The 14,005-nt window shown below is 36.5% G+C and overlaps 1 protein-coding gene across 2 annotated transcripts in view; it reads right to left on the bottom strand.

The window, feature by feature from the left end:
- The window catches only part of LOC128237339 (cytochrome b-245 heavy chain-like), a 119,928-nt gene that overhangs the window by 14,195 nt on the left and 91,728 nt on the right, over window positions 1–14,005 (bottom strand). The window contains exons 13-14 of one of the 2 annotated variants that reach the window (XM_052952758.1): window positions 12,734–12,853; window positions 4,466–4,486 (exon numbers count right to left, since the gene is read on the bottom strand). In XM_052952758.1, the coding sequence (XP_052808718.1) occupies window positions 4,466–4,486; window positions 12,734–12,853 (141 nt within the window). The remainder of the gene's footprint in view (window positions 1–4,465; window positions 4,487–12,733; window positions 12,854–14,005) is intronic. The other variant, XM_052952759.1, reaches the window with a different exon arrangement.

Raw genomic sequence — 14,005 nt, 5'->3', positions numbered from 1 at the left:
ATTTCACTGAAAAATCTCTATAAACTACTGGAAAGCATATTATAAAGGACCATTATTCAAACATTTTCAGTAAGATTTGTTAGTTTTATTTTTTTAACTTCCTGAACAAACCTCGACATTGTATTGTAAGTCAAGAGGTTCAAGATAAAGAAATAATTTGTAGAGTAAACAACTGAACAACTAAACATTGAGCGTAATTAAAAATGCCGCCCGCAAAGTCCACAGCGTGGAATTACTTCAAACAAGCAGCCGACAGCAAGTCGATTAAATTGCTAAGACAAATTAAAGCCTGAAACAACTTTTTTATTTTTTTATTTGGTATTCTGTTAAAGAACATAATGGAAGTTTACTTTAAAGATAACAAGAGGCACATCAGTGCCTGTGCTCCACTGGCCAAAAGGTTCAAGCAAAGACCACCTAACGAACATTTTCGTCAAGTTTCATAGAAAAAAAATCATCAATTTTTGAGGAGAGGTTATTTAAAAAATTTTTTTACTTTAATAGCTCTGGCTGCCATGTTGTGCAGTGGACCGAAATGATTTGGGCAATTTGAGTAAAGGAGCACCAAACAAACATTTCTGTCAAGTTTTATCGAAAAAAGGTCATCGGTTTCGACGACAAGTCGTATAAAGTTTTTTTTATTTTTTAGCTCTGGCAGCCATGGTGTGCAGTGGACTGGAACCATTTAACAAATTTTGGTTAATGACCACCCAAGGAACATTTCTGTCAAGTTTCATCAAAATCTGATCATCGGTTAACATTTAATCTGAATAGATTATGAAGCAAATATCTAACCTGAACAAGAACTGACGAGATAGAATCGACTTGGTGTTTCACTTACACTTTTCGGCCATTTAAGTTACTAAAAATAGCTGTTTCATAAACTTTCAGAATGTCACTTAAACGAAAATTAATGTTCAGTCTATATATACTTTCCTATGTATAAATGTAAGGTTTTTAAATTGATCTTTTTGTGAGAACTTTATGCTTATATGTTTACTCATAAATTATTATTGTTTAAAAATTATTTAAAGATGCTATACGTGAAAAATTAAAACATTATTTTTTTTTCTATTAAAGGGAGGTAATTCAGTAGTAAAATGTAATCAAAGCTATTAAAGCATGGCATTTCTTTTCTAACCATGTTGATATTATTACAGTCTATTCAAGCAAGATGCCTTTTGTTTTTACATAGTACCCATAGGTTCTGAAAAACAAGGAGCACTATTCCCAACAGAAGGATGTCACTCCCTATCACTGCATGAGCTTCATAATAAAGAAATGTTTACTCAAACTGCAAGCTGCTCAATTGAAATAGGTATTTACCTCAAGCATACAGTTTTATAATGTGGCAAAATAGTCGGACTACTAGATTGTCATTCGGACTAGTAAAATATGCCATTATGCTAGTCCAACTGTCTAGTAGGTTAAAATGTTTTTCGTGAAGACTGCGGACGAGAAGTCCTTAAAGGTTTTTCTATTTTTAACTCTCGCAGCCATGTTGTGCAGCGGACCGGAACCATTTGGGCAATTTTGGTTAAAGGGCATCCCGATGAACATTTATGTAAAGTTTCATCAAAATCTGATAATCGGTTTCTGAGAAGATGTAGTTTAACGTTTTTTTCTATTCTTAGCTCTGGTGCCCATGTTGTGCAGCAGACCAGAACTGTTTGGGGTATTTTGGTTAAGGACTACCCAAGTAACATTTCTGTCAAGTTTCATTGCAATACGATCATCGGTTTCTGAGGAGAAGTCGTTTAAAGGTTTTTCTATTTTTACCTCTGGGGGCCATCTTGTGCAGTGGACCGAAACCATTGAAGCAAATTTGATAAAGGACCATCCAAGGAACATTTCTGTTAAGTTTCATCAAAATCTGATCATCGGTTTCTGAGAAGATGTTCTTTAAAGGTTTTTCTATTTTTTTGCCCTGGCAGCCATGTTGTGCAGCGGACCGGAACCATTTGAGCAATTTTGGTTAAGGACCACCCAAGGAACAATTCTGTCAAGTTTCATCAAAATCTGCCTATCCGTTTCAGAGGAGATGTCGTTTAAAGATTTTGCTATTTTTAGCTGTGGCGGCCATATTGTGCAATGGACCAGAACCATTTGAGCAATTTTAATAAAGGACCACCCAAGGAACATTACTGTCAAGTTTCATCAAAATCTGCCGAACTGTTTCAGAGGAGATGTCGTTTAAAGATTTTGCTATTTTTAGCTCTGGCGGCCATATTGTGCAATGGACCGGAACCATTTGAGCAATTTTGGTAAAGGACCACCAAAGGAACATTCCTGTGAAGTTTTGTCAAAATCCGCTTATCAGTTTCAGAGGAGATGTCGTTTAAAGTAAAAGTTTACGCACGCACGCACGCACTCACGACGGACAATCTGTGACGACATAAGCTCCATGGCCTTCGGCCAGTGGAGCTAAAAATGACCAAAAATACGAACAACGCACAATATACGCCATGAACGGTACATGTATACATGATCTTGTCTTTCCCAACAACAAATTAAATTTTCCGAGTAATCGAGTACCCGAGTACTCGATCGAAAGATTGTCCGAGTACTCGAGTACCAATTTTACTACTCGTTGCCATCCCTAGTTTTAACAGTTTCAAATAATACACCAGTAAATAGTTCAGTTATTTCTTTGATATTTATACATGAAAACTGATCCAAGGTAAAAAAATATGCATTGAAAATAAGCACAAAAACTGAGGAATACCCCTATGGTTAGGATAATTTTCTGTAAATATAAAGTCAATACATAATAATTTTTGACATGTCGCAAGTCTTATGTCTTAAGACATACGTCTGTCTTATTTTCATGACACCTAGTTTGGTTGTTCATGGGAAAATAAAGAGAACAGACACTGTAAATACAGTTTTTGCCAATTCTAAGGTCATAACTCTAGGGTGACTAAGATGACATTGCTGGGTGTTGAACCTGACCTGATATTTTGCCCATGAATATATTGTTTAAATTTGGTGATACTTGTACAATAGATTCTAAAGTTCTTGATCTGACAAGACTGAGTTTTAGGTAATTTCTATAAAGGGCAATAAACTTTCGAGTGACTCAAGGGATATGGCTAGTTATCAAGCTAATGTCCAAGATTTTATGCCCTTACACATTCTGACCAAATTTTGTGACGATTGGACAAATGCTTCTAAAGTCTTTCATCAGACAACATACTGGGAACTGCTCCCCTGCCTGTATGCCACAAAGTCATTCATCAGACAACATACTGGGAACTGCCCCCCTGCCTGTATGCCACAAAGTCATTCATCAGACAACATAACATACTGGGAATTGCCCCCCTGCCTGTATGCCATAAAGTCATTCATCAGACAACATACTGGGAACTGCCCCCCTGCCTGTATGCCACAAAGTCATTCATCAGACAACATACTGGGAATTGCCCCCCTGCCTGTATGCCACAAAGTCATTCATCAGACAACATACTGGGAACTGCCCCCCTGCCTGTATGCCACAAAGTCATTCATCAGACAACCTACTGGGAACTTCCCCCCTGCCTGTATGCCACAGCTGAAACTATACTGGGAACTGCCCCCCCTGCCTGTATGCCACAGTTGAAACTATACTGGGAACTGCCCCCCCCTGCCTGTATGCCACAGTTGAAACTATACTGGGAACTGCCCCCTGCCTGTGTGCCACAGTTGAAACTATACTGGGAACTGCCCCACCTGCCTGTATGCCACAAAGTTATTCATCAGACAACAAACTGGGAACTGCCCCACTGCCTGTATGCCACAGTTGAAACTATACTGGGAACTGCCCCCCTGCCTGTGTGCCACAGTTGAAACTATACTGGGAACTGCCCCCCTGCCTGTATGCCACAAAGTAATTCATCAGACAAGATACTGGGAACTGCCCCTCTGCCTGTATGCCATAGTTGAAACTATACTGAGAACTGCCCCCCTGCCTGTATGCCACAGTTGAAACTATACTGGGAACTGCCCCACCTGCCTGTATGCCACAAAGTTATTCATCAGACAACAAACTGGGAACTGCCCCACTGCCTGTATGCCAAAGTTGAAACTATACTGGGAACTGCCCCCCTGCCTGTGTGCCACAGTTGAAACTATACTGGGAACTGCCCCCCTGCCTGTATGCCACAAAGTAATTCATCAGACAACATACTGGGAACTGCCCCTCTGCCTGTATGCCACAGTTGAAACTATAATTTGTCCTGTTCTATGAACAGGCGTGTAAATCCCAGCCTTTAAGATGTCGAATTCAAGAAATTTCAGTCTTAAAATACATGAGTTAATATCAACTGAAATGTTCTCATTCATTTAAAGAAAAGAATACAAGAATACCATTGAATAAAAGATCAACAGTTTCATCATATATCATTCATTCAAGACCCTGAAACAAGACAGTCACAGACAGACATAAATCCAGAGCATTTTATTCAAGCTGAAGTCTATGTTCACTTACCTGCGATTTGTCAGCCTATGCCTACATTTACATTTAAAGAAGATGAATCTATTTTTAAACAGTTTAACTTACATTTTAAATACCTGCAAACTAAAACTTCCTTTATAATTTAATTAATTACTTATAACTGCTTACATTCGTTTTATAAGGTATGCGTTCAATTACTAAATATATGATTTTGATCAATATTTTCTTACTTTCAAAATCATTAAATACAATCAGAGGAACAATAAGGCAAGTTCTATGTTAAAATTACAAGTTAAAGGATTGGTTCTCTATCTAAGTAATAGCAACTGAATTATATACAATGAGTGCAAAGTGCATGGAACATGGAATTACTGTTGTAATATATATCTGCAAGCTACTCATTGCAAACTAAGAGCTCTGCCTGCTTGTTATTGTTTTAATATGAAAATAAATGATTTAATAAAAACAAAGAAAACATTGTCCATTGTGGTCAACCAAGTCTTTGGTGGAAGTATTTTAAGGTTGAAAAAATAATCAATTATAATTTTTCTACGCTAGGTTAAGTGTTTTTGTAAAATGAAGCTACCGATGTGTGGTGTTTTATACTGTATATCTATCGGTTTAGCAATAGTTTCAATAAATTCAATGAGCGTAAATAAGCAAGGGTTGGTTTGTCAGCATTTATAGGTTTGTAATGTGTGAATGAGCAATAGTTGGTTTGTCGGCATTGATAGGTTTGTAATGTGTAAATGAGCAAGGGTTGGTTTGTCGGCATTTATAGTTATAGGTTTGTAATGCTAAATGAGCAATGGATGGTTTGTCGGCATTTTTAGGTTTGTAATGTGTAAATGAGCAAGGGATAGTTTGTTGGCACAGATAGGTTTGCCATTGCGTAAATAAGCAAGCGTTGGTTTGTTGGCACTTATAGGTTTGTAATGCGTAAATGAGCAAGGGTTGGTTTGTCAGCATTTATAGGTTTGTCATTGCGTAAATAAGCAAGCTTGGTTTGTCAGCACTTATAGGTTTGTAATGCGTTAATGAGCAAGGGTCAATTTGTCGGCATTTATAGGTTTGTCATTGCGTAAATAAGCAAGCGTTGGTTTGTCGGCACTTATAGGTTTGTAATGCGTAAATGAGCAAGGGTTGGTTTGTCAGCATTTATAGGTTTGTCATTGCGTAAATAAGCAAGCGTTGGTTTGTCGGCACTTATAGGTTTGTTATGTGTAAATGAGAAAGGGTTGGTTTGTCGGCACTGATAGGTTTGTAATGCGTAAATGAGCAAGGGTTGGTTTATCAGCATTTATAGGTTTGTCATTGCATAAATAAGCAAGCGTTGGTTTGTCGGCACTTATAGGTTTGTTATGTGTAAATGAGAAAGGGTTGGTTTGTCAGCATTTATAGGTTTGTCATTGCGTAAATGAGCAAGGGTTGGTTTGTCGGCACTTATAGGTTTGTTATGTGTAAATGAGAAAGGGTTGGTTTGTCGGCACTGATAGGTTTGTAATGCGTAAATGAGCAAGGGTTGGTTTATCAGCATTTATAGGTTTGTCATTGCGTAAATGAGCAAGGGTTGGTTTATCAGCATTTATAGGTTTGTCATTGCATAAATAAGCAAGCGTTGGTTTGTCGGCACTTATAGGTTTGTTATGTGTAAATGAGAAAGGGTTGGTTTGTCAGCATTTATAGGTTTGTCATTGCGTAAATGAGCAAGGGTTGGTTTGTCGGCACTTATAGGTTTGTTATGTGTAAATGAGAAAGGGTTGGTTTGTCGGCACTGATAGGTTTGTAATGCGTAAATGAGCAAGGGTTGGTTTATCAGCATTTATAGGTTTGCCATTGCATAAATAAGCAAGCGTTGGTTTGTCGGCACTTATAGGTTTGTAATGCGTAAATGAGCAAGGGTTGGTTTGTCAGCATTTATAGGTTTGTCATTGCGTAAATAAGCAAGCGTTGGTTTGTCGGCACTTATAGGTTTGTTATGTGTAAATGAGAAAGGGTTGGTTTGTCGGCACTGATAGGTTTGTAATGCGTTAATGAGCAAGGGTTGGTTTATCAGCATTTATAGGTTTGTCATTGCATAAATAAGCAAGCGTTGGTTTGTCGGCACTTATAGGTTTGTTATGTGTAAATGAGAAAGGGTTGGTTTGTCGGCACTGATAGGTTTGTAATGCGTAAATGAACAAGGGATGGTTTGTCAGCATTTATAGTTATAGGTTTGTAATGTGTAAATAAGCAAGGGTTGGTTTGTCGGCACTGGTATGTAATGTGTAAATGAGCAATGGATGGTTTGTCGGCATTTTTAGGTTTGTAATGTGTAAATGAGCAAGGGATGGTTTGTTGGCACAGATAGGTTTGTCATTGCGTAAATAAGCAAGCGTTGGTTTGTCGGCACTTATAGGTTTGTAATGTGTAAATGAGCAAGGGTTGGTTTGTCAGCATTTATAGGTTTGTCATTGCGTAAATAAGCAAGCTTGGTTTGTCAGCACTTATAGGTTTGTAATGCGTTAATGAGCAAGGGTCAATTTGTCGGCACTGATAGGTTTGTAATGCTTAATGAGCAAGGGTTGGTTTGTCGGCATTCATAGGTTTGTAATGTGTGAATGAGCAATGGTTGCTTTGTCGACACTGATAGGTTTGTAATGTGTAAATGAGCAAGGGTTGGTTTGTCAGCATTTATAGTTATAGGTTTGTAATGTGTAAATAAGCAAGGGTTGGTTTGTCGGCACTGGTATGTAATGTGTAAATGAGCAAGGGATGGTTTGTTGGCACAGATAGGTTTGTCACTGCGTAAATAAGCAAGCGTTGGTTTGTCGGCACTTATAGGTTTGTAATGTGTAAATGAGCAAGGGTTGGTTTATCAGCATTTATAGGTTTGTCATTGCGTAAATAAGCAAGCTTGGTTTGTCGGCACTTATAGGTTTGTAATGCGTTAATGAGCAAGGGTTGATTTGTCGGCACTGATAGGTTTGTAATACTTAATGAGCAAGGGTTGGTTTGTCAGCATTTATAGGTTTGTAATGTGTGAATGAGCAATGGTTGGTTTGTCCGCATTGATAGGTTTGTAATGTGTAAATGAGCAAGGGTTGGTTTGTCGGCATTTATAGTTATAGGTTTATAATGTGTAAATAAGCAAGGGTTGGTTTGTCGGCACTGATAGGTTTGTAATGTGTAAATGACCAATGGATGGTTTGTCGGCATTTATAAGTTTGTAATGTGTACATGAGCAAGGAATGGTTTGTTGGCACAGATAGGTTTGTCATTGTGCAAATTAGCAAGCGTTGGTTTGTCGGCACTTATAGGTTTGTAATGCGTAAATGAGCAAGCGTTGGTTTGTCGGCATTTATAGGTTTGTCATTGCGTAAATAAGCAAGCGTTGGTTTGTCTGCACTTATAGGTTTGTAATGCGTAAATGACGATGGGTTGGTTTGTTGGCATTTATAGGTTTGTAATGTGTAAATGAGCAATGGATGGTTTGTCAGCATTTAAAGATTTGTAATGTCCAAATGAGCAAGGGTTGGTTTGACGGCATTTATAGGTTTATCATCGCGTAAATAAGTAAGCGTTGGTTTGTCGGCATTTATAGGTTTGTAATGTGTAAATGAGCAATAGATGGTTTGTTGGCATTTATAGGTTTGTAATGTCCAAATGAGCAAGGGATGGTTTGTTGGCTCAGATAGGTTTGTCATTGCGTAAATAAGCAAGGGTTGGTTTGACGGCATTTATAGGTTTGTCATTGCATAAATAAGCAAGCGTTGGTTTGTCGGCACTTTTAGGTTTGTAATGCGTAAATGAGCAAGGGTTGGTTTGTTGTCCTTTTTAGGTTTGTAATGTGTAAATGACCAAGGGTTGGTTTGTCGGCACTTATAGGTTTGAAATGTGTAAATTAGCAAGGGTTGGTTTGTCAGCACTGATAGGTTTGTAATGCGTAAATGAGCAAGGGTTGGTTTGTCGGCATTTATAGGTTTGTCATTGCATTAATGAGCAAGGGTTGGGTTGTCGGCACTGATAGGTTTGTAATGTGCAGGCCGTCAACCAAGTTTTAATGAAAATATAGGAAAAAATATAGGAAGGTTTTGGACTTTTCTGGGCAAAATATAGGAATTTTAGGGTTGAAAAATCGACATTAAGAGGTATTTAAGTGGACGTTTACTTACTTGTTTATTGGCTATAATCATAAAATTGGTGTTTCACTTAACCCACATTCCTTAAAGGGACTGTACACCAGATTGAGACCAAAATAGCATTTTTCTGTAACGAATCTTAGGACAAATATTTAAAAAAAAATATTTTACTCTTTGATATCATAATTGTAAAAAAATACCAAAATGTAAAAAAAAATCTAGTCGGAAACTGGGTCCTTTTTAATGGAAAAATAAAAAAAAAACTGTGGAAAAATAAATTGATTGTAAACTATGTGGTACTTCAGTTAATAAGTTTCAATGCATTGTACACATGTTTTTTTTCGCTATTTCATCATACGGAGTACAGCCCCTTTAAACCTCTCCATAAAGGCAGACTATGGCTGCAGCAACATGACTGTGGTCATCAAAGTGGACACCTTTCAGATTTGATGTTAGGCATACTCTTCATCAAAGGTGTCCAGATGGATAACCAAGGGTGTTAAACAGCAATTCTGAATGATGGTGATGGTTTGGAGGATAAAGACAGTCTTAAACTGTAAATAAACAATATCTAAAGGCAGTATCAATTCTTTGAATGATTTGAAACATATCCCAGCACCACTTTTTTAAGAAAATATAGGAAAAAAATCCAAAATATAGGGAAATATAGGAAATATAGGTTTTGAAAAATATACGAAATTTCTCAAAACTATAGGAAAATATAGGAATTGGTTGACGGCCTGAATGTGTAAATGAGCAAGGTTTGGTTTCTCGGCATTTATAGGTTTGTAATGTGTAAATGAGCAAGGGTTGGTTTCTCGGCATTTATAGGTTTGTAATGTGTAAATGAGCATGGGTTGGTTGTCGGCACTTATAGGTTTGTAATGTGTAAATGAGAAAGGGTTGGGTTTTCGGCACTTAGGCCATACCAAATTGATATTTTGTTCCGGGGATTTACCGCTGCTATTTTTTTGAAAATGTAAAAAAAAAAAAAAAAAAAAATTGTGCGCCCCCACCTCCATTTCGATCGCCAAGCAGATTTTTTCAGGTAATAATTTATTAAAAGACTAAAAATAATCAAGTATAATTTTTCTAGGCTAGTTTTCGTGTTTTTGTAAAGGGAAGTTACCGATGCGTAGTGTGAAAGAAGGAAAGAGGAGCGAGCGAGTGAAAAAAAAGAAAAAAGTTTTTTTTTAAATTTAAGGCAATTCAGAGGCGAGTGCAAAGCGAAAAATAAAAATAAAAATTCTTTCCAAATTCATCATACAATTATGTCAAGAAATGCTTTTTAATTGCAAACATAGGTTCTCAGTTATAAATGAAAAGGTTTTGATTGTATCACATGAAAATATTTAACAAATGGCAATGAGATCCAGTGCTTTACTATTAACTTTAATTTAAACGTGGATAAATTGTAGACAACATTCATATTGAAAATAGTCGGGAATGGGCCTCACATAGGTATTCGGGGTTGCGGGGCCATTTGGCAGGGATTTTACCAGCAGTGTGTCCCTGCAGGTCGGGTATTTTACCCAAGTTTTGAGAGACCGGAAGTCAAAGTCCCCCCTATTCCGAACTTGGGGAGGGGGGGGGGGGGGGGGGGCATATACAATTGGCTGGTGCATAAAAACATCTAAATAACCAAAAAAAGTACTCTGAAAAATACCCTTGTTCTTTTTGTTTTAATAAGCACATGTCATTGCATTTCCTGTGATAATAAAAACAAAATTTAGTCTATGTTATATGGAGTCTGATGTTTGATGATGCCTGTGTAAGTGATCATTTTTTACAAATCCAAAATCAATCCTAAGTTATGTCTAAATACAGTTGCATATAATGTTAAACTGATTCAGGTAGATTTATATAAGTCGTTCAAACTTTTTACTAAAAGCAGGGTTATTTATTATTATGAATGATCGTCATATTAAAGTACGTTTTAGTTATATAAAAAATTAGATTTAACCATATAATGTTTGTACTAAACATGGATGAATAAATAGTATGTATTCCAACATTTTCCCAATGTCCATTAGAGGTTCAGTTCAAGATGGCATGAAAATGGGTTTAAGGGCAATTATTTTGAACAATCTTTCTTATTTATATTGAATATAAGGAAAAATATATTTTTCGATCTTCACTCGCTTCGGTTTTTATGAAAACTGACAAATTTTATTTATTTTTTTCGCTCGCTAGCTCCTATTTTTTTTGGCAAAAATCTGAGGAACTAAACATTAATTTGGTGTGGCCTTATAGGTTTGTAATGTGTAAATGAGCAAGGGTTGGTTGTTGGCACTGATAGGTTTGTCATTGCGTAAATAAGCAGGCTTTGGTTGTCGGCACAGCTGATAGGTTAGTCATTGTGTTAATAATGTTGCAATTTTAGATTTACCTATTATATGATTGTCTTAATTAAGTTACAAGTAAAAGACTAGTTTTAAAACTGTTAACGTATTGTTTTAGATGCTGAATTTGAAGGTTAATCTTTGTTTACTAATTTCTTCAGGTACCTTCTATATCAATTGATCATAACAGTAAAACCTGAGATTTCGGGGTACATTGCATAACTGTAACTGTATCCAGCAATTGTTTAGTAATTAGTTACATCTGTATGGAACAAATTGAAAACCAGAGGCTATATAATAATGTCTCTTGACTGACCTGAAACTTCAGGTACCTTCAGGTTCATCTCGGGTTAATCTTACATTTCCTGTTAATTATATAATACTTTAGTATATATAGTTGGGGTTCTTAAAAAGACGGGAGTGGAATTTAGGCTAAGACTGAGTAGTTCGCACCAGTATATCCTGTTGAAAGTTACATCTCATTATCATTGACTGTTTGTGTTTGCATTTCAAATACTATACTTATTCATATCTTACATTTTATTATACATTGTATTCTGGACTTTGTAAAAATGTGTGACTGTGCAGAGTGACTGTAAATAAAAACTATTATTAGAAGTAACAGGTTTTGCTTATTTTAGTACTAAATAAGTTTCCAAGTTATCTTTAATGGTGGCAGCGAATTAGTAATAAGATGTTTAAGGGCAGAAGAGATTCTACCAACTACTAGCTATATCAGGTGAAAAGAAGATCTGGTTACAATAAGCAAGCGTTAGTTTGTTGGCACTGATAGGTTTGTCATTGTGTCAATAAGCAAGGGTTGGTTTGTCGGCACAGCTGATAGGTTAGTCATTGTGTAAATAAGCAAGCGTTGGTTTGTTGGCACAGATAGGTTACTCATTGTGTAAATAAGCAAGGGTTGGTTTGAGGGCATTTATAGGTTTGTCATTGTGTAAATAAGCAAGGGTTGGTTTGTTGGCACAGATAGGTTACTCATTGTGTAAAAAAGCAAGGGTTGGTTTGTCGGCACTGATAGGTTTGTCATTGTGTAAATAAGCAAGGGTTGGTTTGTTGGCACAGATAGGTTACTCATTGTGTAAAAAAGCAAGGGTGGGTTTGTCGGCACTGATAGGTTTGTCATTGTGTAAATAAGCAAGGGTTGGTTTGTCGGCACTGATAGGTTTGTCATTGCGTAAATAAGCAAGGGTTAGTTTGTCGGCACTGATAGGTTAGTCATTGTGTTAATAAGCAAGCTTTGGTTGTCGGCACTGATAGGTTTGTCATTGTGTAAATAAGCAAGCGTTGGTTTGTTGGCAAAGATAGGTTACTGATTGTGTAAATGAGCGAGGGTTGGTTTGTCAGCACCGATAGGTTTGTCATTGTGTAAAAAGCAAAGGTTGGTTTGTCGGCATTTATAGTTATAGGTTTGTAATAAGTAAATGAGCAAGGGTTGGTTTGTTGGCACAGATAGGTTATTCATTGTGTAAATAAGCAAGCTGTTTGTTGGCACATAAAGGTTACTCATTGTGTAAATAAGCAAGCTTTGGTTTGTTGGCACAGATAGTTTTCTTATTGTGTAAATAAGAGAGGGTTGGTTTTTTAGCACTGATAGGTTTGTCATTGTGTAAATAAGCAAGCATTGGTTTCTCGGCACTTATAGGTTTGTAATTCGTAAATGAGCAATGGTTTGTTTGTGGGCACAGACACCTTTACCTCACAATTTTATCACTTCTGTTCCTACGTGTGTGTTTAGAAAAGCAATCTTCTCATTTTCATTAGATTGTTGATTATTTTGCATCAATCTGCTTTAGGAATTAATTTTGTATGAAAATACCCACCATGTATGTTTGAGGACTGAAGCAAATGGAGTGACTCCAATCCCCGCAGCAACAAAAATGTCCACCTCATATGTAAAAATGTCCTCAGTAGCTGTTCCAAATGGTCCATCAACTGCTACTCTGCAGTAAGACATTCACAATTTGTTAGGTATAATTTTAAAGTGGAACAGAAAAAAAATATATGGCAATCTTATAATTATACAAGTCATACACTGCATTGATCATTAGTGTTGTCTCATAAGATATAGAATTACCAATACATTAAAGATCATTTTAATTTAAAATACCCTCTATTTAGCACTATGATGGTAAAATTGATGCACATATTTGAAATTAACATAGTTTAGTATAAAGAAGTACATGTAGGTAACCAGTTAATTTTCCTAAAAAAAAATGGTATTGTGGTGTTTGATACATAATTATGATAAAAAAAGAAATGCCACACTGCGACGAAATGATCAATTATTGACAGAAGACCTTCAGTCTGTGTTGTGAGGATTGTAACTAAGCTGATTTGTTGCGTGTTGCCTGTAAGCTGATAACAAGGCTTTCTGAGTTACCCACCATGCAGCGTGCCTGAAGGTCGGTTTGTATCTAGACAGATAGCTGCTTATAGACAATTCAAGCAGTAAAAAATATGTTTATACTAACACGGCAATGGTCAATTTCTTGCTGATACTTCTTTTAAAATACCTGTCTTGAAAAACTACCATGCTCTGGCCCACCTTGACTTTAATTCTGATGATCTTCATTGATAGGGTTCTACTGGCAATGATCAACTTCCCAACTAAATTTGTCGGCCGTAGGCCCAAGCATATTCTAGATATCAATCGGACAAGCTTTCTATGTTCAAAGTTTTTTGATAAGTCCACAGAAAACCTCATGACATAGCAAGTTTTGACCCCAGAGGCATACTTTGATTTTCACAAGCAATAGTGTAAAACACAGGAACGATGGACAGCGCACCATCCAATAAAATATATAACTACTATAAACTATGAGGATTTGATAAAACTACTTTATGAAGAGCCTACAGTAACGTTGTCTCGATTTCAATCCAACACAACATGGCTTCCCATCTATGTATGAGAGTTACAGTCTTGTTTATATAAGGTGTATTCACTAACCACGAATAAGATAAGATTGTAAATTACATTATGGTCTACATGTAGTTCAATGGAAAAGTCTGATTATTTTATTCATCATTGGGTTAAAATGAAATTCTTCTAGAAACTAGAGATTGCTTTTTTTAAAAAGCGCTTGTCTCCCCTA

The sequence above is a fragment of the Mya arenaria genome, chromosome 6 (assembly GCF_026914265.1).
Source record: "Mya arenaria isolate MELC-2E11 chromosome 6, ASM2691426v1".
In the NCBI taxonomy this organism is placed as follows: Eukaryota; Metazoa; Mollusca; class Bivalvia; order Myida; family Myidae; genus Mya; species Mya arenaria.
This window is presented reverse-complemented; position numbering and strand designations above follow the sequence as displayed.